Source organism: Mixophyes fleayi, chromosome 4 (assembly GCF_038048845.1).
Source record: "Mixophyes fleayi isolate aMixFle1 chromosome 4, aMixFle1.hap1, whole genome shotgun sequence".
Classification (NCBI taxonomy): Eukaryota; Metazoa; Chordata; class Amphibia; order Anura; family Limnodynastidae; genus Mixophyes; species Mixophyes fleayi.
In genome coordinates this window covers 115043214-115067372 of record NC_134405.1, presented here as the reverse complement: position 1 = coordinate 115067372, position 24159 = coordinate 115043214, and the positions used below count along the sequence as shown (strand labels likewise).

At 42.4% G+C, this 24159-nt stretch overlaps 1 protein-coding gene across 1 annotated transcript in view; it reads right to left on the bottom strand.

Moving 5' to 3' along the window:
- Nucleotides 1-19347, bottom strand: part of TEX9 (testis expressed 9) — a 33891-nt gene extending 14544 nt beyond the window's left edge. Inside the window, exons 1-7 of the mRNA XM_075208055.1 lie at nt 19097-19347; nt 18742-18833; nt 16634-16697; nt 12900-12979; nt 3019-3067; nt 2020-2099; nt 1662-1840 (exon numbers count right to left, since the gene is read on the bottom strand). Of these exons, the coding sequence (XP_075064156.1) occupies nt 1662-1840; nt 2020-2099; nt 3019-3067; nt 12900-12979; nt 16634-16697; nt 18742-18833; nt 19097-19135 (583 nt within the window). The 5' untranslated portion in view covers nt 19136-19347. The remainder of the gene's footprint in view (nt 1-1661; nt 1841-2019; nt 2100-3018; nt 3068-12899; nt 12980-16633; nt 16698-18741; nt 18834-19096) is intronic.
- Nucleotides 19348-24159: the final 4812 nt, after the last annotated feature.

Genomic DNA, 24159 nt, shown 5'->3' with positions numbered 1-24159 from the left:
ATACCCAATGCTGACACTGCAGCAAAATATCAAGGGAAGACAGAAGTAGTAGAGGTGACAGACATGCTTTGGACGAGGCAAGAAGCAAATACATTACTCCCACTCTGACGAATCACAACCACATGGGCTTTGCTGCAATGTTGTGAAACCAATCAACCATTCTTTCTTTTTAACTAGGGCAGTCACTCTAGCTGTCACCCTCAATTTGCTCATTATGTTACATAATACTGGAGTATTACCTATTTTGAAAATAATATATATGTTTTTCTCTTCTTATTGAAGAAATCAGTAGTACACCCTTTATATCCGAGAAATACTGGGCCTGATTCATCTTCGTACGCAGGCCCATTTACATGCCGTATCTTCCTTTAAATAGCTCTGCGCATGCTCCGAAACAGACCAATGAACGCAACAGCATGCAATTCATGGCTGAAAGCAAATGACACTTACTACTTCTTATGACTTGAGAGGCAGAACGGGGAGGGAAGGGACGGATGAATGTAGGCAGTGTACAGTGGGTGTGTGCAGAGGGTGTGCCAACGCAGATGCAGCCATTCAAGTCTTTGGTTTCTCTTAATCTTTTCTTAATCTCGTATCTTTTGCACCACCTATAGGGCAGGTGTCAGTGCCGATTAATAGTGATGACTGTCATGGCATAGTTTTTGTTTTAAAGACTACAGGTATGTATCTGTGCAACTAGATAGCACAGAACATGTGTATACAAGGAAGACAAACTATAAAAATGGATCGTATCTACAGTCTGCTATAACAGTATCCGGAGTTATATATTTAATGTAAAAGAAAAAAATATATGTTTAAAACACATTTTTATTAATGATTATTGTATTATTAGTTAGTAAATTCTTTTATCACTTTTATTTTTTTTTGCATGCGTTCTGATGGGACTGCATACTGCACACATGCATGTACGTATACTGCTGTCTGTTCTGTCTCTTAATAAACGACAAGTACTGTTTAGGCAGTGCATAATTCTACCCAGATTCAAATGGAAAAGATCTTGAGATCCATTTGGATTTAAATACGGGCGCATGTGTGCTCAAATTCTGTGCTCGTTTTAAAGACATAACTTGTGTGCAGATTGCATTCGAAGATGAATCAGGCCCACTGTGTTCAAATATTGTTCCTCTGTAAATGCTTGAGGAGATCCCAAAGGTTGATCAGAAGATACTATTCTGTGGCTTAAAAGGCAAACAATATTAAAGACAAATCAACCATCTCTCTAAGACACTGTGAAAAATAGTCATGGTCTGCTTTAGTTCAGTCCTTTTCATTTGACATGTAGGGCAGTATCCCTGCACTGACTGCACGCGTAACACTTTACAGAAAAAGTTAGCTTTTGGGATCAATCAAACCTACATTCAATGCACCTGCCTGTTAACAGTGGGGTTATGTCTCATCCCAGAGCCCCAGATGTAACTCAAAGGCTGGTTTCCCTGTAGTAGGGAATCTGCAGAAGTAACAGTGTCTGGGAAACATGATGTTTATATTGTTACACAGTACCATGGCTATTTCTGAACTATATGATACAGCTGCCAGGGAACTTGCGATGACCGTGTTTTCATAAGTCTTAACAATACTAAAGCAAGAACATATATTTAATACATTTTTTGTTCCGATGTTATGGACTGAAAGTGAAATACCTGCACCAATTTCATTGCTCAGTCCGGGAATGACGTCATCTTCAGTGTTTTCTGGCAGCTCCCCCTCCTCCAGTTTGCATTCAATCTTACTAATGGTTTTTGCAAGTGAGAAATCTGCAAGATCTGTTGGGACTGCCACGTCATTGGCAGCCTGTATGTCTGCCGTTCTCGGTCGGGGTCTTTAAATAAAAAAAGGACAATGCCCTTTTATCAAAGCTGTACATCACCAAGTTACAAGACCAGACACGAGTGACAGCAGGGAAAATATATACAGACAAAAACCAATATATATAAGTAGATCAGAATTATTTGAATACTTTATTTACTGCAGTTTATTTCCAGATTTTTAAATTATTACCTAGGTATTTGCTTTTTTCCATTATTTGCAGAATGAGGCCTATTCCGAGTCGGGGGTTTCGTGCCTACTCGAGCATAATTCTAGAAAATGTAAAAAAAAAAAGTGTATTTTAGGCAGCCGTTCAAAGTTACATACTTTTTTTTTTAGAGAGTCAGTAGATTCTCTATGATAAAGAAATGTGCAGGTGGATTATGACAAGTAAAGGGTCAGCAGGCTTACAGCACAACTCAGTGATGATTTCTCACCTGACTTTAGTGGATCCACTTAACATATTTCTTTCGTCAGATACATCAACGGTTACTTTTCACATAACATTTCAGGGTTCGACCAGATATATTCCCTTTATCAGACGTCTCATTTCTGACAAAGTAGGACCCCGATACATTATGTGATAAGTCACAGCTGATACATATATAAAGAATGACAGCCCATTGAACTACTGGCAGCCTGCTTACATTTTTCTTAATGTTTGTTTGCCAATATTAGATTGCTGGCTCTATGCTGGGAAGCTCCAGCTTAACATAAATGTGAATGTTCCATTAAACTAGTGAATATTATACTTTTGCTATAAGTAGCAGTGCATGTGATATTTCAATACATTTACTATATTTTAATCAAAGATTCCTTCAAATATTGGCAAAATTATATATAAAATGAGCTTTCTTAAAGCAGACTTGTGGCATGTATTCTGACTAAGGGTATAAGCACTTGTATAGTAAAGTAAATCAATCAACTTAACACAGGGATTTACCTTCTATTCTGTAGTTTTTTATTTTTTTTAATCTTAGCAGGAATGAAAAAAAGGTCATGTTAATGAGCCAGCGTTCATATTGGGGAAGCAGAGAGTGAAGCAAGCAATGCTTTCTTCCTGTTAAGTTAATACTGACTGAAAATTTAAAACATTTTATATTATTATGAAAGGCGTCGCTTTTGGACAAATTTGCTAAACATTTTAATTTAAGAAAAGGCCACTTTAGATCTCCTCTTCCCTATAATTACCTTGAGATGTGGGAGGGTTAACGTTGGTACTTCTGGGGAAAGCAGCTTTCTAGAAAAAAAAAAATAGGCGGTGTTAGGAAATAAATAAAAAAAAGGATATTTGCCAGAGTCCAAAACTGTGAAAATAACTACAGATATAACAGGCCTGTGTGTATAGTTATCTTTCAAGCAATCTAATATGCTCTAGTTATAACACATATCTTCCAAGCAGCAATAGCAGTCCACATTTTGCAGCTAATTGCCATAGATCCTTTGGTGGGTGGGATAAAACACAATTTTATCCTGCCATCTGATGATGGCACACAGGACAATTAATAATATGTCTGGGATGATTATTTTGCTCTCCAAAACTACTGTTAAAGTAAATACAACCATAGCTGGAAGCTACATATTCTGTACATTGTATATAATTACTTTTTAATTAGGCAGTAGCAGTAGCTAATGTCCAAGTGAGGGAGTAGTCATGGTGGGTGCCACTGTATGAGGTTGGCTATAACATGGCAATATATATTGTAGTTTCACTTGCCCCTGTACATGCACATGGTCCTTTACAATAGACCATAAATGGTTAAAGAGTGAAACATAGCAAAAGGAATATATGATCAACAAATGGGACATGGGATAGGTATGCAAAATAACAGATTAGAAGATTTAGTAATGTTCCTGAAATTTGGAAAATAAACAAAATCAGTACACAATCTTGTATTAGGTGTGGTCCACTAAAGTTAGTTCCACTAAAGTGTCCAACAACTACCTGGAGCCAAGAAGTAGCACAGTGGCTGTATCCTTGAACATGTATCCACACCAATTGTTATTTAGCTAAATTACTTATCAGGTGTTTCCCCCACCTCTTAGATTCCAAACTTGTTTGGGCTTTTGTTTCATGTCATTGTATGTTGTTTGTTTGTATCACATTTCCCTCATTGTAAAGCACTGAATTCTATATTGGCGCTTTATAAATAAAAGATAAAAATAGTAATAATATGCAAAAAATAAAACGGTGCATTTTGTCACAAATCAAACTAACAGTATTTTTATTTGCATCCTAATGTTATTACCATCATCAACCCTAATCTTAGTCCGCATACTTCACAGCACTATGTTTATTCGTTTGTTTTTTTGCAACAACACAAATATTATTGACATTTTTATTTTCATATTAACAATAAAAACACCACAATACAAACACCACCCATCCCAAAACAATATCCCTAGGTACTTAAATCAGATACAAGTATGGATTTTTTACAACTGTATAGACAAATTTATAAAGCATAGTAAGGGTCACACACGAGTTTGACAAGAGGAGAACAGGGGGGAGGGGACATTCTACCTGGAAACACATCTACATGAGGACAACATTCAACAATCACCTGTGTGTCCTGTTATCCTCCACCTCATGCACCTGCAGAGGCGGGCTGAGCCGGGGGGCAGGGGGGAATCGGGCCCCCGGGCCGGTCAGTCTGGCAGCTATTTGGGCCGCCACCCCCCCCCCCAGTTGAATACAATATTTAATTAATATTACAAGCGGCCGCGTCAGCGCACAGGCGGCCGCATCAATGAAGCGGACGCATCGCGTGTTATGCGATGTGGCCGCCTGTACGCACCCTGGGCTGAACTTTGCCATCCCGCACCTGTGCACCTGCCTTGTGCACTGCCTGCTCAACTGTTTGTCAACCTAGATTTTTACTGCTGCAGTTTTATCATACAAAAGGGAAAAAGGAGAGTTGCGCAGAAGTACCTAATAGGTTTTTAATAAAAAATGTCAAACAGCTGTGTAAAATATGTGTATTTTACACAGCTGTTTGACATTTTTTATTAAAAACCTATTAGGTACTTCTGCGCAACTCTCCTTTTTCCCTTTTGTATGCTTTGTTGGGAGGGTTAACACTACCTCCTTTTGAGAGCTGCTGCATTTGTTACCTGGTCAGAAATTTTGTTCTTTTTCCTATACCTGTGATATTCATATTAGCGCCAGAGATTTCTTCCGTTCTGTTGCAGTTTTATCATGACTTGTTGGTTTTATATCTGCTGTTGCTAGTATTCCCACCTTCAAACCACACTTGCTGCTCCACTTACTCGGAGTCTCTAACAGACTACCAGCTTCCCTTTTCCCAGTGATTATACTCAGCCTCCTCATTGTACCTTCCATTTTGTCTAATGTGGCTTAATGTTTGTTAAAAAGACCCTCTCCACTCCTGCCAAATGTCACTGTCAAATGTAACTGTGTTTTAAAAACACATCCCTCTTCTCTACGGCCCTAACTACGTTCTATTCCCTTGCTGATCCTATTACCTCTTTTTTTACACTTTTCTCACCCACTACTTCTGCAGTCTCTAATTTCACTCACTTTTTCCTTCATCACTGTTACCTAATCATCCTTTTTTTCAGTCATATCTTCAATTGTCTATGTCACACTTATCTCTAGCATTATTAGGATTCAGTCTTCTCTCGCTATTTCCCTAGTCCAACCTTCCAATATTTTCCCCTGCAATCCTGCTGCCTATCCCCTCTCCTCTGTCCCTGATTTGAATCACTGCCCCTTCCCCACCTTTCCTTCTCTACTCCCCCCAACTCCTCTCCCATTAATCCCCTTCGATGCTCTTCTCTCTGCTTCCTTCTGTCCCTACCTACACCTACCTCTTTTACCACCCCTCCCACCCCAGAAATGTATTCTCTCGTATCACTCCTTTCTTCTCCTGCATATCCCTCTCCCATTCATACTCCCACTATCCTTCCATTTATTTCTCACCTGCTGCTCCCCTTCCCACCAGTACCGGCCCGCTCACAGTTCCCGTCCAGTTCCAACCCTCTCTCCCTGTCATGCCCCTCGCTTAGACTTATATACACCCTTGCAGTCCAGCAACCTCAACAATCTCATCCACATGTCTTCTCTTCAGTCTCTGCCTCCATCCTATGTTTTCTGGAATGCCAAGTCAGTCTGCAACAAATTCCTCTATCCATGATCTCTTTATCTCTAGATCCATCAACCTGCTTGTCATCACTGAAACCTGGCTATCCCTTGAGGACACTACCTGCTGCTCTCTCTTTCATGGGCCTTGCCCCTTGTCCATCTCCCACATACCCAGACCTGGTGACCGGCAAGGTAGTGGCGTTGATATACTTCTTTCCCCCTGCTGTGCTTTCTGGGTTTTCACCCTGAACTCTCCCTCGCTTTCTCCTTTGTGGTACACTCTAACCACCTTTTCCCCCGGCCCACCTCCATGTGGTTGTTAGCTACCGTCCTCCTGGTCCTATATCCCAATTCCTTGATCGCTTCACCACCTGGCTTCCTTTACTTTCTCTCCTCTGACCTTCCCTCCTTCATCTTGGGGGACTTTAATATCCCTATAGACAATCCCTCAGACCCTGCTACTTCCAAACTTCTCTCCCTCTCCTCCTCCCTTGGTCTCTCTCAATGGACTTCCTCTACCTTCCACCACAGTGGCCACTTCCTTGATCTGGTCTTCTCACATCTCGGTATCGTCTCCGACCTCAACAATTCACCATTCCCTCTCTCTGACCGCCATCTTTTAGCATTTCTATACTCCTCTCACCAGCCCCTAAAGTTACTCTCACTAGATGACACCATTAATCCTATCACGTTCTCATCCTCCCTGGTCTCACTCCTCTCCCCATCACCACTCTTTCGTGAACATCTCCTTCTATAAGCACACCCTTACTACTCTTTTGTCACATCTTAATTCACTCCAAACTTACCTGCTATCTTCAAAAATACTCCCATAGTGCAGAGCGGCTTTGGAGTAAGTCGTGCACCGATCCTGACTTCCTTCACTTCAAGTTCATACTTGCCTCTTACAGTTCTGCCCTATCACTCTCTAAACAATCCTCCTTTAAGGATCTCATTTCCTTCCAATCCTCCAACCCCAGTCACCCTTTTGCCACCTTCAACTTTCGACTCTTCTATCATCATTCTCAACTATTGACTTTGCAACCCTCATCACCTCCAAAATTGAGTCAATATGTCATGACATCTCCTCCCATCAATCCCTTATTGCCCCTCCCTTTTCCTACCCACTTTGTTCCCCCTCCCACCATCCTCTCTGGAGGCTATCTCCATCCCCTCCTCCTCACTATTACCCCCACTTCCTATCCCACCCTCCTCTTCCTTCACTCTGGTATCTGCAGATGCAGTCCGCTCCCTTTTACCCCTCCACCTGCCCACAGAACCCCATCCTCTCCCACCTCCTCCGCACCCTCTCTGAGGCCTGCTCCCACCTTGCCCTCTTCAACCTATCCCTCTCCTCTGGAACATTCTGCTTCTCCTTTAAACATGCTCTCATTTCCCCTATAGTAAAAAACAAAAACCTTGACCATGTCTCTCTCTTTCTAATTATCACCCCTATCTCCCTCCTTCCTTTTGCCTCCCAAGTTCTCGAACAAGTTGTTTACAACCCTCTCACCTCCTTTCTCTTCTCACTCATTCCTTGACCCACTTCAATCAAGCTTTTGCTCCCTCCGCTCCACCGAAACTACCCTCACTAAGATCAACAATGACCTTCTTTTTGCTAAATTTAAATTACACTAATCCCTTCTTATCCTTCTCGACCTCTCTGCTGCCTTCAATACCACTGACCACACCCTCCTTTTGCAAAGTCTCAAAAATATAGGCCTCTAACACAGTTCTCTTCTGGTTTTCCTCTTACCTCACCAAACGCTCTATTTCAGTCTCTACGCATGACTCCATATCTGCCCTCTTGCCTTACTTATCGGAGTTCTCCAAGGTTCCGTTCTTGGACCTCTGCTCTTCTCCCTCTACACCTCCCTCCTTGGTGACCTAATCCACTCCTTTGGCCTCCAGTTCCACCTTATGCTGATGATACCCAAATCTTTCATCTCCTGACCTCTTACTTTATGTCTCATGTCTCCTGCTGTCTCTCGGCTAGCTCATCTGGATGTCCCAGCATTTTCTTATAGTCAATATTTCCAAGACTAAACTATCTCTAGCATTACGCTATTTGTACACATTATAATTGTGTAATGAAGTGAAGTGTAATGAAAGTCACATTTTCAATATGAAATGTAATGAAATACAATGCTAATGATTTAAGTACAATCAGTTGGAAGGGTCAATATGTAATCAGCTAATAAGAAGCGGCTAGACGATGACTATTAGAAGAACTATCATCATTATGTATTGTTGCACGTGCCCTCCAGTACCCGAAAGAGATACGTCACCTAAAAGACTACACTTCTATGTCTGACCTCTTTCAGTTTCTCTAGACTAAACATTTATATTACAATGTAACTGAAATTCTGAGTTATAAATGTAATGTCCTACAGATTATTATGTGAACCATAAATCAACACATATCTGATTTTATTTGATAAATCTTTGTTCAAAAAGTCTACGCCACTGAGCAAAATACCGAAAGAGCTTATCAAAACACAAATGTGAGGATTAACCCATAACATAATTGTGGGGAATAAGGTCTAATCATTACTGCAGTGAAAATATTGCATAGCAAATGAATCCATTGATAAATTGAGCTACTAAAGGTGTAAAATATGAAGTCAGGTAAACAAAAATGTAAAAAAAACACCTTTTACCATGGTCAAGAAAAAAAGACCTGTAATTCAGGCAAAGTTATCTGCAGAAAAAAATACAATTGCCAACATGCCATTCTACACACACAGTGGCAAGGAAAGAATTAGGCCTTTGGCTTTCTCTATGATTGCTAGTTCTGCAACTGTCACTAAGGCATCTTCTTGTAAGCTCAGTCGTGACCAATCAAGACCTTGTCATTCTGACTACAAAAGTGGTGTCCAAATACTTTTACATGTAAAAGCTGAGCTGGAAGAAAACAGTAAGGCATTAGGGGAAATTAGGATGTATGTTCAGATTCAAAAATTACACAAATCTCTGAGGAGAGTCTATCCTCGAGTGCTATGTGTAAGCCTGACCTTTCTGATAGTGTACCCATAAAGAAGGCGCCTTTCAGCATTTCTGCAGATGTGTGCATGCACAGCCCAAGTGTAGCCGGTGATACACAAATTGAGGATGCCAATTTGGAATTGCAACAGGATGAGGGGGATATTTGTATCGCTGATGAAGGCGCTAATGAGGATGATGTTGTTGTTTGTGTAAGTCCTGCATCAGTGGAAGCAGTTCTTGCACGTTATAAGAAGAAGGCCATTGTCATGCCTGGACTAAGACCAAAAGATCCACCTCTTATGTGTGGAATTATTTTTAACCAAATCCTGACAACAGTTGGCTAGCCATTTGTAGCATTTGTAAAGCCACAGTCAGAGGTAGGGACCTTAACATCTAGGAATCTCATCCATGTTACGCCATCTGAAGTGAGTTCATGGAAAGCTGTTGAGAAAATCAGAAACTTATGCTAAAAAATAACAACAAGCAGTCTATCATCAGCTAGATCCCAACACCTGCAATCTACACTCACAACACCGTCCTAATCAATATCCTCAGTAGCGATCGTAGTTAGTCCTGCATCCAAGTTACTAAGGCTAGATGACTCCTCCACTATCCTGGATTTCTCAGATGAATTCTTGACCGTTAGTCCCACTGCTACTGCTGGGGGTGAATATTCATCCCAGAAGCAGACCAAGAAGAAGACTACTAGTAGTTTGCAACAATTGACTGTTAAACAATCCTTTGCAAGTATGAAAGCTGTCACCCAGTCGCAAAACGGATCACAGATGCCATGGTGACTATGCTAGTATTAGATCTGCGTCCAATATCCACTATTAATGCAGCAGGCTTTAGACAGTTACTTGAGGTCTTGTGTCCCCGTTAAAAAATTCCAACACAACACCATTTTACTAGAAAAGTTATTCCTCACCTCTACCAGAAGGTTCGTAAAATTGTAATTATTGGGCCACAAAATGCCATTCTACCCACTGTACACTTAACCACAGATATGTGGACAAGCGGTACTGGGCAAACTAAAGATTATATGACTGTGAAAGCCCACTGGGTCGGTGATTCGCCTTCACCAGCAGGAACAGCAGCAGCATGTATCCAAGTACGTCACATTTATCAGAGGCAGGCTACTCTGTGTATCACCGGCTTCACTAAGAGACATACAGCTGACAATCTGTTTCAAAAACTAAGGCATGCCATTGCAACATGGCTTATCCCGCTTGGACTCTCCTCAGGATATGTCATCTCTGATAATGCCACCAATATTGTGAGAGCATTACAGCTGGGTAAATTCCATCACATTCCCTGTTTTGCTCACACAATAAATTTGGTGGTGCAGAGCTTTTTAAAAAATGACAGGAAGGAGCAGGAGATGCTGTCTGTGGCCCGTAAAATATCTGGACATTTTCTGGCATTCGGCAACAGCATGTAGGAGATTGCAGCAGTTACAAGAGCAAGTTAATTTGCCCTGCCACCAACTGAAGCAAGAGATGGTGACAAGATGGAATTCAACCCTGTATATGCTCTGCGGATGGAGGAACAGCGAAAAGCATCCACGCTAACTCCACAAGCCATGACATTGGGAAAGGAGGGGGTAGTCACCTGTGAAATGAGTTCAGACACTGCTAGCTTGAGTCAAGTGATTCCCTAGACTTTTGGAAAGCAGCTTGAGAAACTGAAGGAGGAGATGAAACAAAGTAATTAGGCCAAGTATGTCGGACTTGTAAAACATGTACTTTATTCGCTTCAAAATCTTTAAATCGGATCACTACATTATGACAATTGTGCTTGATCCTAGGGAGAGAGAGAGAGGGGGAGAGAGAGAGGGGGAGAGAGAGAGAGAGGGGGGAGAGAGAGAGAGAGGGGGAGAGAGAGAGAGAGGGGGGAGAGAAGGAGAGAAGGAGAGTGAGAGAGAGAAGGAGAGTGAGAGAGAGAAGGAGAGGGAGAGAAGGAGAAGGAGAGGGAGAGAAGGAGAAGGAGAGGGAGAGAAGGAGAAGGAGAGAAGGAGAAGGAGAGAGAGAGAGAGAGGGAGAGAAGAATAGAGGGAGAGAGAGAGAAGGAGAAGGAGAGAGAGAGAGGAGGGAGAGAGAGGGAGAGAAGAAGAGAGGGAGAGAGAAGGAGAGAAGGAGAGGGAGAGAGAAGAAGACAGAGAGAGGGAGAGAGGGAGAGAAGGAGAGAAAAGAGAGAGAGGGAGAGAAAAAGAGAGAGAGGGAGAGAGAGAGAAGGAGAGAGAGAGAGAGAGAGAGAGAGAGAGAAGGAGAGGGGGAGAGGGAGAGGGAGAGGGAGAAGAAGAGAGAAGGAGAGAAGGAGAGAAGAAGGAGAGAGAGAGGGAGGAGAGAGAGAGGGAGAGAGAGAGAGGGAGAGAGAGAGAGAGAGGGAGAGAGAGAGAGGGAGAGAGAGAGAGAGGGAGAGAGAGAGAGGGAGAGAGAGAGAGGGGAGAGAGAGAGAGGGAGAGAGAGAGGGAGAGAGAGAGGGAGAGGGAGAGAGAGAGAGGGAGAGAGAGAGAGAAGGAGGGAGAGACGAGAGAGAGAGAAGGAGAAGAGAGAGAGAAGGAGAAGAGAGAGAGAAGAAGAGAGAGAGAGAGGGAGAGAAGGAGGGAGAGAGAGAGAAGGAGAGAAGAAGAGAGAGGGAGAGAGAGAGGGAAGAGAGAGAGGGAAGAGAGAGAGAAGGAGAAGAGAGAGAGAAAGAGAAGAGAGAGAAGGAGAAGGAGAAGGAGAGAGAGAGAGGGAGAAGGAGAGAGGGAGGGAGAAGGAGAGAGAGGGAGGGAGAGGGAGGGAGAAGGAGAGAGAGGGAGAGAGAGAGAGAGAGAGAGAGAGGGAGAGAGAAGGAGAGAGAGAGAGAAGGAGAGAAGAAAGGAGAGAAGAAAGGAGAGAAGAAGAGAGAGAGGGAGAGAGAGAGAGGGAGAGAAGGAGAGAGAGGGAGAAGGAGAAGGAGAGAGAGAGAGAGGGAGAGAGAGAGGGAGAGAGAGAGTGAGAGAGGGGAGAGAGAGGGGGAGAGAGAGAGACGAGAGAGAGAGAAGAGAGAGAGAGAAGGAGAAGAGAGAGAGAGAAGGAGAAGAGAGAGAGAAGGAGAGGGGGAGAGGGAGAAGGAGAGAGAGGGGGAGAGAGAGAGAGAGAGAGGGGAGAGAGAGAGAGAGAGAGAGAGAGAGAGAGAGAGAGAGAGAGAGAGAGAGAGAGAGAGAGAGAGAGAGAGAGAGAGAGAGGGAGAGGGAAGGGAGAGGGAGAGGGAGAGGGAGAGGGAGAGGGAGAGGGAGAGGGAGAGAGAGAGAGAGAGAGAGAAGGAGGGAGAGAGAGAGAAGGAGAGAAGAAGAGAGAGGGAGAGAGAGAGGGAAGAGAGAGAGGGAAGAGAGAGAAGGAGAAGAGAGAGAGAAGGAGAAGAGAGAGAGAAAGAGAAGAGAGAGAAGGAGAAGGAGAAGGAGAGAGAGAGAGGGAGAGAGAGGGAGAGGGAGGGAGAGGGAGGGGGAGGGAGAAGGAGAGAGAGGGAGGGAGAAGGAGAGAGAGGGAGAGAGAGAGAGAGAGAGAGAGAGAGGGGGAGAGAGAGGGAGAGAGGGAGGAGCGCGGAAAAGAGCGAGCGAGCAGAAAAGAGCGAGCGAGCGGAAAAGAGCGAGCAAGCGCGAGGCAAAGAGCGAGCGCGAGAGGTAATGAAAGAGCGAGCGCGAGAGGTAATGAAAGAGCGAGCGAGCGCGAGAGGTAATGAAAGAGCGAGCGAGCGCGAGAGGTAATAAAAGAGCGAGCGAGCGCGAGAGGTAATAAAAGAGCGAGCGGTAAACAGCGAGCGGTTATTTTTTAACACGAGTATAAAAATCCTCTTATATCTATCTATAGCTATATTTGAAATGTCATCAATGCCAGACATATCTAAAATATACCACTATGACAATCAGGACACCCTAAATGATCCACCTTTCGCACACTTGGTAATATTACTATTGGAGCTCTACAGTACATTGTATTATAACATAAAAAAATGTTTTTACCTCAAGCTGTCATCCTCATCTTCCTCAAATAATTTAACCTGTGTCAGTGCTGGTCGCGATAGCAATTGTTGCTGCTCTTTCTGAAATAATTAAGAAAAGCATTAATATCTATTTTGTCACAAATTACCCTTCCTATCAGAAATAGAGGACCAAAAATGATGACCTCCCTAAAAAGAAAATTCTTTACATGTTAGGCCATAGCAGGTACACCTGGGACAGCAGCAATGCTTGCATGGAGAGCTTAAAAGAGGCTTGCTGCAGAGAGGAGTATGGAAAAGGATACCAGTAACAATTATTGCATTTGTGCAAGTTAGAGAAGGTTTAGTCTAGTAAAAATTGAGTTTTTTCATTTTACAAGTTGATGTCCTTTTGAAGTTGACAAGTAAAGATAGTAGATCACATATTAAATTTCCCATACCACTACAGGATGGATTTTATAAAAACAAGATTTTTGTGCTTACTGTAATATCTTTCATGCCACTTGGGGGACACTTTTCACCTTGGGGTACAGATGGTGCTGTGGGAGTAAAGGCACTAAAGACTTATCTAGCCTGCTCCCATCCCCTCTATGCCCCCTCCAGCCAGAAGTACTCAGTTTATATAACTAACAAAGCAGCAAGAGAGGGCAAACACAACCAACAGCACATGAAACAGAACTGTCAGAACAACAAAGCGTGGGAGCGCAGTGTCCCCCAACTTGTATTCAGAGAAAGATTTTACGGTAAGTACAAAACGTTGGTTTTCTCTTTCACACCAGTTGGGGGGCACGGTTCGCCTTGGGAACGTTCCAGAGCTGCCCCTATTGGTGGGAATGCTCAGTCTGAGCGGCACATAAAACTTTACGCCCAAAAACTGGCGTTTTTGGAGGTAAAGACGTGAAAATGGTATAGCCTGGGGAACGTGTGAACGGAAGTCCAGGCAGCTGCCCTACACAACTGCTCAACCCCACGCTGCGTCGCAGGGGAAGCACTAACTGACCTGGTGGAAGGAGAAGTAAAACCGCCAGGAACTGGAGATCTGTCAGAAATATAGGCCTGACGTATAGTATCAGTAATCCATCTGGCTATCGTCTGTTTCGTGGCTGGCCAGCCGTGTCTACAATAGTCATACAACATCAGAACACTGATAGTCTTCCGAACAGAAACCGTACGATCCACATACATTTTCTAACCACATCCAACAACAGGATTGAGTCCTGACTGTCAGGCAGCGAATTCCGATGTAACACCGGAAGAACAATTTCTTGGGCAGCACAGTGGCCTAGTGGTTAGCACTTCTGCCTCACAGCACTGGGGTCATGAGTTCAATTCCTGACCATGGCCTTATCTGTGTGGAGTTTGTATGTTCTCCCTGTGCTTGCGTGGGTTTCCTCCAGGTACTCCGGTTTCCTCCCACACTCCAAAAACATACTGGCTGCTATCAAATTGACCCTAGTCTCTCTCTCTCTGTCTGTCTGTGTGTGTGTGTGTGTGTGTATGTTAGGGAAGTTAGACTGTAAGCTCCAATGGGGCAAGGACTGATGTGAATGAGTTCTCTGTACAGTGCTGCAGAATTAGTGGCGCTATATAAATAACTGATGATTTATGTGAAACTTCGATACCACCTTTGGTTGAAAAAAAGACTTAGTATAGAGAACTATGCGGCCGTCATGGAAGACAAGAAAAGGAGAGCGGCAAGAGAGAGCCGCCAACTCCGAAACACGCCTGGCCAAAGAAATAGCCAGCAAAATGACCAGCATCCAGGAAAGGAGTTATAAAAAAACCAATTCCAATCGTTCAAAGTGCGGCTTCTGGAGGGCCGAGAACCAGGTTGAAATCCCATGGTGCCACCTGAGGAACAAAGGGTAGCTGAACATGGAGAACTCCCTGAAGGAACGTGTGCACAACTGGTAACAGGGCCAGCCGCCTCTGGAAATAAACAGACAATGCTGAAACCTGGATCTTAAGGGATGCCAGACGTAATTCCTTGTCCAGACCGTCCTGAAGGAACGCCAACACCCTGGCCAACCGAAAAGAAGAAGTTGATACCTTGTTCTTCTCACACCAACCAATATAAAACTACCAAATACGATGATAGTTGTCAGAAGACGTTGGATTTCTAACTTTTATCTTATTTCTTTCTGATATCTTGTAAAACAGAAAGAAATCTATGAAAGCTGTCCCGTTATATATATTATATATATTGTGGAACCTAAATGTACTCTGCAATGTGTCCCACAAGGAGTATAGTAGTGAGACAACAGAAAAGCCCAGTAAAAACAGGGGGAGTTAACCCTTGTGAAGCCCCACCTCCACTATGGCCTGTCCCTGTAATGGTGCTGCATATATGTAAAGGCACAACTACACACACACAGAATACTGGTGGGGACTGCGCTGCGGCGACAACTCACCACAAGACAATTGTCCCACTACATGTTTTTCTACGAAAATCTCCTTCTGATGTCAGCTGACAGACTGGACAAGGTCAGCTGACAGCTCTGCCCCCACAGTGATCACATGTGACTGGAGAATGCTGATGCGGCTCCCGGAAAAGCCAGCAACAGCTCCCTGGAATTACCTGGGTCCTAAACACTTTAATACTTCAAGATGATCTTTTTTCTAGGAGCCCTACATTTTTCAGGAGGGGAGGCAATAAAGCGCTATAGGAGCTCTCCCTGAAGTAGCGCGAGGCGGTCGCTGGGTGTTCACCACTGAGAAAAAAAAACACACTAAAATTTAAAAAGTAAATCAATAAAAGAACTAGATCAAAACGTGTCCTACTCCTTGGCACTACTACAAAAACGGAGTACTTCCGGCTAGAGGGGCATAGAGGGGAGGGGAGCAGGCTAGAAAAGTCTTTAGTGTCTTTACTCCCACAGCTCCCACTATACCCCAAAGTGAGTAGTGTCCCCCAACTGGAGTGAAAGAGAAAATTGCATCAAGCACAACTATGACCAAACTCCTTAATCACTGGTACCAGATCTAAATAAGACTTAGTTGTGTGTGCAAGTGTTGGTAAGGTCCCAGCAGCAACCACTGTTGCTCCAACAAGATACCAATAGCTATTAACACGCCAGCTTAATGACGTTCCCAATTAGATGAAGACAACCATCATGGTTTAACTTGCATTAAATCATTTAATGTGAGCAGCCAAATTGTTTAAATAGCTATGTTAAATGTCTAATCTAGGGTTTTTATTTATTTAAAATGAAAACAGCTGCACCTAGCCTATAACTTGGTGGGTAGTGTTATCTGCCCAATGCTAGTTCCATCCCACTACTTCAGCACTGCCAATCAGTAAGAATCACTGAGATAGAGGGGAAGCCAACAGTATGTATATATTAAACACAACATGGAAGGAAGGCATGGTCTTTAAATATATAAATAATAAATAAATAAATAAAGCCATAAGGTCAGGTGTTTGACAGGACCAGTTTAACTTAACCAAATAAAAGGAAAGAACAGCTACCACTTAATTTCACAGTTGATTTTAATTTGAATTATATGAAACATGGCTTGCTGGAGCACACTTTATTTAAGATAATGTTACATGACACAGCACTTGTGTATTTCAAAGAGAAAGCAGAAACCATTTTATTGTTTGTACATTCTGAACTTGGTAATGTTCTATTCTTTCAATACAGCATGTTACATACACTACAAAAAGCTACTTTTTAGCTAACTAAGGGCTTTTAAGTATTTTGCAGTAGCCTACAGAAGACACATAAAAGAACAACACCTGTCTAGTCTACTTACCATCACTTCTTCAGCCTTGCGTACAAGCTCAGCCGTTTTTGCTTCCAGTTCAGCGTTTAATCGCCTGAATAAAAAGAACATATACATTTAGTTGAAAATACTTATATAGTCCTTATCACTGTGTATTTTTAAGCACCACAAATCTCTGCAGTGCCTGACAGTGGGTATGACATATTTACCTTCTATTTTAGGACATTGGATATAATTTATTTGTGTCATGATCCCCAACATGAACAGCACTGCGTAATATGAAAACACTTAATAAATAGGATAAAATAATAACAAGGATAATAATAATAATAATAGTACATAAAAACAAATGGCAATGCTAATGAGAGCTTACAATCTAAAGGGAGTGCGCAAGGCTGAGATAATAGAAGCTACTGGGACTGTGAGTAGAGATTGGGTCAGTAGCTGGTAATTCCCAAATGGAGTAATATAGGCTATAGTGAAGATGTGGATTTTGAGAGAGCACTTGAAAGAAGACAGTTGGGGGAAAAGAGCCTGGTCAGGTGGGAAAGGGAGTTCCATAAGCAGGGAGTAGCACTGGAGAAGTCTTGAAAGTGGTAGTGAAAGATGATAATCACAGTAGAGGCAAGTCTAAGATGGTTTTGGTAAGGGCAAGTAATATGACAGATTCTGGTGGCTATGAGGAGCCAGTGTAGGTATTGACACAGCAGATGTGGAGAAGTGAGAGGAACATCGGTTTTGCCAAGGCGTTTAGGACTAATTGCAGCAGGGATAGATTGATGAGGGGAAGGTTAGATAGGAAGAGGTAGAGGTAGTCAAGGTGTTCGATAATAAGAGAATGAATAAGCATTTTGGTAATGTCCAGAGTGAGAAAAAGGTTGCAATATTATGAATGTTAGTGTATGACAATCCAACAGCAACAGCCATATGGAAGTGTGGTTGGTCCCATAGGTATAGATCTCTTAGAAGCCCAAATATAATATTGCTGTACAGTTCCATGCATCAAGATACTATGCTGGAAATTATAGCGAGTGTAGTTAAGCTCATAAAGGAATTTTAGAAAATAAAAGCTACCTGAAAACAGGAGGGTTAAAGAGGATACTTTAATAAGAATCTATGACTCTTTTCCCAGGTCTATACCAACACAAGCCCAGTATTAAGTTGAGCACTGGTGGATGTGCGCAAGGCTTTGGGAGACAACCAGATCGAGTAAACGGCAGGTCCCAGGTAAGTAATATTTTGGCACCAGTTTTAGTTATGGTATAAAACCCAAAACTGAATTTCAGCGTTGGATGAAATGATCCTGAAAATACTGAAAATACAGATTCAAATGAAAAAAAAAAAAACCAATCTCCAGCTTAAAAAGACTACATGAGATGAATTCAATGTATGTAATATACATAATATTAATAGTTTAACAGTGTGAAAGATGTAGAAAGAAATTAATCACATATGAGACACTTCTATGAATTTGCTACTGTATTAATGTTTACTATTAAGAAAAGAAATTTCTAGTGAGTTGTGTAAAACGCTGATTAGTAAACTCCCGAAAAGAAGAATCAGCTGGAGGCACAAGTTAAGACCTATAGGAATTCTGAAAGAGTATGAACATGTTGTATTCAAGATATAGTGATACATATCTGATCTAGCATGAACATGTAACTGCTGTTTTATTCAAGAAATAGTGATACAAATCTGTTTTGAAATGCAGAAACCAAATCATAGAAACAGAACAAGGGTATTCAAATATACTAATATAATTACACCTAAAGTCAGTACTATAATAATTACCATTGTTTATTTATATGGGGACACAAATTTTCACAGAGCTTTACAATGGGAAGTAGAGCATATCACAAACACATTAAAGACCTTCAAACATAATACAACAAGCATACATGCATGAATAGCAAAAAATGGATTAAACTGTACATAAGACATAATAGGGAAAATATATAACAAACAAGTGTTCTGTGTACAGAACATACAAGGACACACAGGTGGAGAGCAGACAAGACAGGAAGAGAATACCCTGCTCCTCAGAGCTTACAATCAGTAGCTTACATCTATTGACAAACAATTTGGCAAAGGATGTTTTAACAGAAAAAAAATAATGTTAGAGTTGGCATATATCATACTTGTATTCTTCTTCTTTCTCCAATAGATTATCTTGTGTGGTCTTTTTAATAGATGCAGGGTTGGAATGTCCAGTGCCTTTGCTTTTATGTGCCTAAAAAAATGAAGATGATATATAATATAGGTAATGGACAAAATCGAAACAGCTGGAAATACTCACACTACTTTGCTTCATGTAAAACAGTATTTTAGGACCATGCTCGCTACGAAAGCGATACACTTGGCTGCTGCACCAAGCACCATAATGGGCAAAATAGTTAACTATAGACATATCCAATCTAAGACAGCGCAAAGTAGTCAACCTGCTGATAAAACAATCTGCACATTATTTAATCTATGGCCCCATTTGCAGATTACCTTGCTGGACACAGCAGCAGGTCTCCGGTTATCCGCCATTGTATATGCTTCAGGTTACATTAAAGGGCCGGCGTTCGGTTGCTTAGGAACGGACGTCTCGCGAGAGACAAGCCTGGGTCGGTTCTGAGCGAAGCAGACCGGCGATCACGTGATCGCATCTCTTGCCTTTACTTCAAAATATAAAAAAACGAAGTGTTGTATTTTTTCTCTGTCCTCTCCGTCCCTGCACCGTGTACGGAGTGTACCGCTGTTTTATTGGGTAAGAACATCTGCCCATCGTTTGTCCTTGATCTATGTTCATATTATATGAGTGATACTTGCTCATATTATATATCAGAGACAATACACAGTCTGTTTGTGGTTTTTCTAGTAAACCTATTTATGGAAGACTACTTTTAATATTTATGCCATGTATCAATTACTTTAGTCCAGGATTTCCTTTTTTAATCCTTAGTCCAGTAGTTTTTTACATGTTGTGACATGCAAGGGCACTAATTTTCCCTGATTTTCCCAGTAGAGCATACTTCTCCACTCTCCCCAAATGTCCGGGACAATCCCAAATTTCAGGGAGTCCTCCTGGAAGAGTAGGCCATCCTCCTGGGTCCTGCACGTTCTTCTAGCGAAGTGGGCAGGGATGTACCATGATAATGCAGTTTGCTGCAAATTGCTTCATCCTGGCCCCACTGCCTGATGACACAACATTACACAGTGGGGGCGGCACCATGATGATATGAATCGCATTTTTCCATCCAAAATCTTTAACTCATTTAGATACAGTAGGGGTGTGTTTACATAATTGTTTCTAAGGGGCATATTTAAGAAATAGTTAAAGTGCACTTACAGTGAAATCCAGGTCCCAGAGTGTGTCCCGCATATTTAAGTAGGGTGCATCGCAGCAGATATCGTGGATACAGTGGCGGATCCGGGGAGGGGGCGATCGTGGCGATCGCCCCCCCCCCCCAGCAGAGGCTTGCTGCCGACGGCTGCACGCTATGTGCAGGTCCAATCGGCAGTGACAATGTGCTGCCCGGCTGCTCTGATTGTGTTTCAAACACAATCAGAGCAGCCAGCGGACCTGCACATAGCGTGCAGTCGCCGGCAGCCTTAAAAGTCAGAAAGCTTGGGGGGCCTAAATCGCCCGGGGTAGAAAATCTTTCTAGATCCGCCCCTGCGTGGATATCTGCTGCTTTGCATTCCTTTTCGTTTTTGGGAGCAGCCACCATTCTACAGTATGGTGACTGCTCCCAACCGCAATCTAACAAGTTCCGAAAAAAAGTTTTTTTCGGTAACTTGTCTTGATAACATTATCATAATTGAAGGATTTCGGTGCTGTCAGCTATGCTCCTAAGAGCAGAGCTGAACAGCGCATCTGTGGAGGGATCACATGATCCCTCCCTGTCACTCACCGCTCTCTCTGCATTGCAGAGACAGAGCGGGGATGTCTAAAGAAGAATGAAGAGGACCAGGAGGAGATCCGTGGACATCGTGTTCCGAAGAGGCGGGGTAAGTGTGATTTTTTTTATCAGTTTATCGGAACTGCTGTTTCTGTGATCCGTTTTTAATAAATTTGAGAAATAGTTCAATCCTTATCCATGCGATTACATTGATAAATGTGCCCCTAAGAAGCATATTTGTTACGGCTACTAGAGGACTGGTGCAACAATACGCAGTGATGATGATGACCATTAGCTGCATATGTAGAAGCTTCTGATTGGCAGCTTATGTATTGATCCCACCAGCTGACTCTGGGGGAAACAGATGGGGAGGTGTTTGTATTTAATTACAATTTATATGGAAAATGCAACATTAACATTTATTAATACATATCAAGACACTATTCTCTCGTGTATATGACACTTCATAAGATAATGTGACTTTAATGAGGAGATGGCCACTCTAATGTGGAGAAAACTCATGCAGGCTATCAAGAGGCCTACGGCAAAATTAAATGAGCTGCAGGAATTTATGTCAGGAATTGGTCAGTTACAGCATGTCACAACCGTCTTCTGTATTCTGCACATGTGGGACTATGGGGTAAGGTGACAAGATGGAGCCATTTTTCACAAACAAAATATCCAAGCCCATCTAAATTTTCCAAAAAATACATTCAATGTCATATGATGGAATGAGACCAATGCTGAAGTTTTTAGCCTTGATTCTAAAAGATGTCTTTGGCACAAAGACAACAGAGCTCATCACCCAAAGAACCCTGTACCGTGAAGCGTGGTGTCAGCATCATGCATTGTGCTGCTTGTCCTCAGCTTGGACATGCGCTCTAGTCAGGATAGAGAGCATAACGAATTGCTCCAAATATAAAATTATTTTGGTGTAAAATCTGCTGGCCTCTGTCAGCTGAAGATGTAAAGGAATTTCACCTTCCAACAAGATAACTATTTAAAGAACACATCTAAGTCTAGCAAGCAACAGCTTCATAAAACTTAAAGAGACTTAATCCCATTGAAAACATGTTGAATGACCTAAAGAGCGCTGTGCACAGAAGATACCCTCATAATTTGATGGACATTGGACTTTTTGCAGAGAATGGTGCAATCCAGGTCTGTGATGTCATGAGAGACTTATTCTAATAGATTCACTGCTATAATAAAAGCAAAGTATGCTTTCTTTACTTTTTTCTAAAAATTGTCTCATTGTTTTTTATTTGAATTTTGTTGGTTGCCATGTCAAATTAAAGGTGGGAAAAAGTCTGACATGATTTATGTTCATTTCAGGCTACATTAATGTGTCCAACCCTAGATGAGCCCCATAATGTTTACTGCACACTTCCCAACATTGCCAGTCTGCAAATCGAAACAGTCTTTGTTGCCTACTGTCAATGAAAAGAGGGTGTGGTCACATAGCACTCTGGACAGTTGGGAGATAAGAATTATTGTCCCATAATTTAAACTGCCGATAAACCCGAATTAACATAGTAATTGGGAACAAGTTCCTATAACTGATTTACCTTTTTGGAATCTAAAAGGAAGTGTGTGGTGGATTTTATGGCCTGAGCAAATTTTAGGTCACATGGGTGTTCCAGTTTTTATTTTAAGCACTCTAGACTGTCTAGGGCTAATACATTCTTTTTTTGTGATACACTTGTGCTCAACAATTGTGATAAATATAACTAAATCATGAAAAAGTATTAAAAACTACAGTGTATCTCAACAATTTATTAACATTTCTAATTAATAAATAATATTTCTATACAAATAAGTTCAATATAAGCAAATTATACTCACCAATAATTTAATTTCCTTGAACTCCATGGCATTCCTAATGATAGGTTAATCCTTCATCAGCTAAGTACACAGGAAAAAAGTTGACACTCCCGGAAAAGTATATAGCTGTCTTTGACTGACTTTCCAAGCACATATACCATACTTGCCAACTCTCCCGGAATGTCCGGGAGACTCCCGCATTTTGCGAGAGTCTCCCGGGCGAGTGTGGCAAAATCCCGGATCTGCCCACTTCCTCCGCGTTTTGCGTCTTGACATCACGGGGGCGGGTCCAAAATGACCCGGATTTTGGAGGCCAGCCCCTCCATGACGCCCACCTCCCCCGCAGGCTCCCGGATACCAACATTGTAAAGTTGGTAAGTATGACATATACAGATAATATGAGAGGAAATATTTGAGTTGCCATTGAGTACTTCAATATCAGTGAGCGGAATTTGCCTATTTCTTTCTCAGACTCCTTGACAACACTAATGAGTTAGATGTACCGAAGCAATAACACAGGGTGGGTTCATGACATTAAGAAAACACTCATCATTCTCTGCATATTAAAATATTTTATTGATCAGCTGCTTATAGAATTTTCTTTCCAATCTGAGAGTCAGCTGAACAGGGGAGGGCTAGCAAATTGTTGCCTCGGAGGGCAAGACACGACTCTTTTAATGGAAAAAAATGCAGGTGGCCCAGTGACCCGGCCCAAGGTAGTCCTTATGGGAGTGGCCCGGGGGCAGATGCCACCCTGCCCCAACCAGCCCCTGCAGCCGAAGCTACTATATCCAGAAGGTACTGTCTGAAGTAGGTATGAAGTGATGATCAGCCTGCTGCTCTGCATAGATCATTTGCTGAAGTCTGTGCCCAGGAGGTTTCCACCACCCTTGGGTTATGCACCCTTAGTATTTTTGACACCCCAGGTTTCAGTACCTAGTGTGTTCTTGGACACTTGCCTCTTATAAGCCTGTTAAATAACTTCTTGAACCCATCTTTCAACAGTGTCTTGGAATGGAGCTTGCCCTTGACGGGGACCTACAATGAAATGATACGTCGTTCTGAATTCCTTTCTTCTCAAGAGATACAAAAATTGCTCTTACCAAGTCTAGAGTATGTAATATGTTCTCATTTGCATTAGATAGCTTAGGACAAAGGGACATAAATACAATATCCTGATTTATATGAAATGTAGAAACGGCCTTATGCAAGAAAGCAGGATTTGTTCTTAGCACTATTTTATCAGTGTGCATGTTCAAAAATGATTCAGTAACCATATAGCCACTTGTTACGGTTTGGTAAATTGGATTCTTTGATCTGCCCAACTTAGCGCTACTCCTAGCAAGGAGCGGAGTCTAACGAACGGACTGTTTTCACCAGGGACTACCGCAAGGAGGTTTGGTCTTAGCTGCGTCCGCTCGCAGGTTGCGGCCCTTACCAGGAGTGTCAGGCGAGACCTTTTATTGGAATAGACTGAGTGAGAAAGACAAGATACAGCCAATGACGTGGAGCACAAGCCCTGTAGACAATGGTGTAAGCTCCTGTGGAGAATAGTGTTGAAAAATGGAGATGCAAGAGCTCTTAAGACCAGCAATATAGTTGAGGGAGGTGAACGCTCTTGTGGCCAGCGGCACAATAAAGGAATAAGCTCTTCAGCCTGCGGCACAGGGAAGACAGATGGAGCGTGAATGCTTAGCCAGCGGCATAATGGAGACAGGTGGAGCGTGAGCTCTTTAGCCAGCGGCACAGCGGAGTCAGGTGGAGCATAAGCTCTTTAGCCAGCGGCACAGTGGAGACAGTTGGAGCGTAAGCTCTTAGCCAGCGGCACAGTGGAGACAGTTGGAG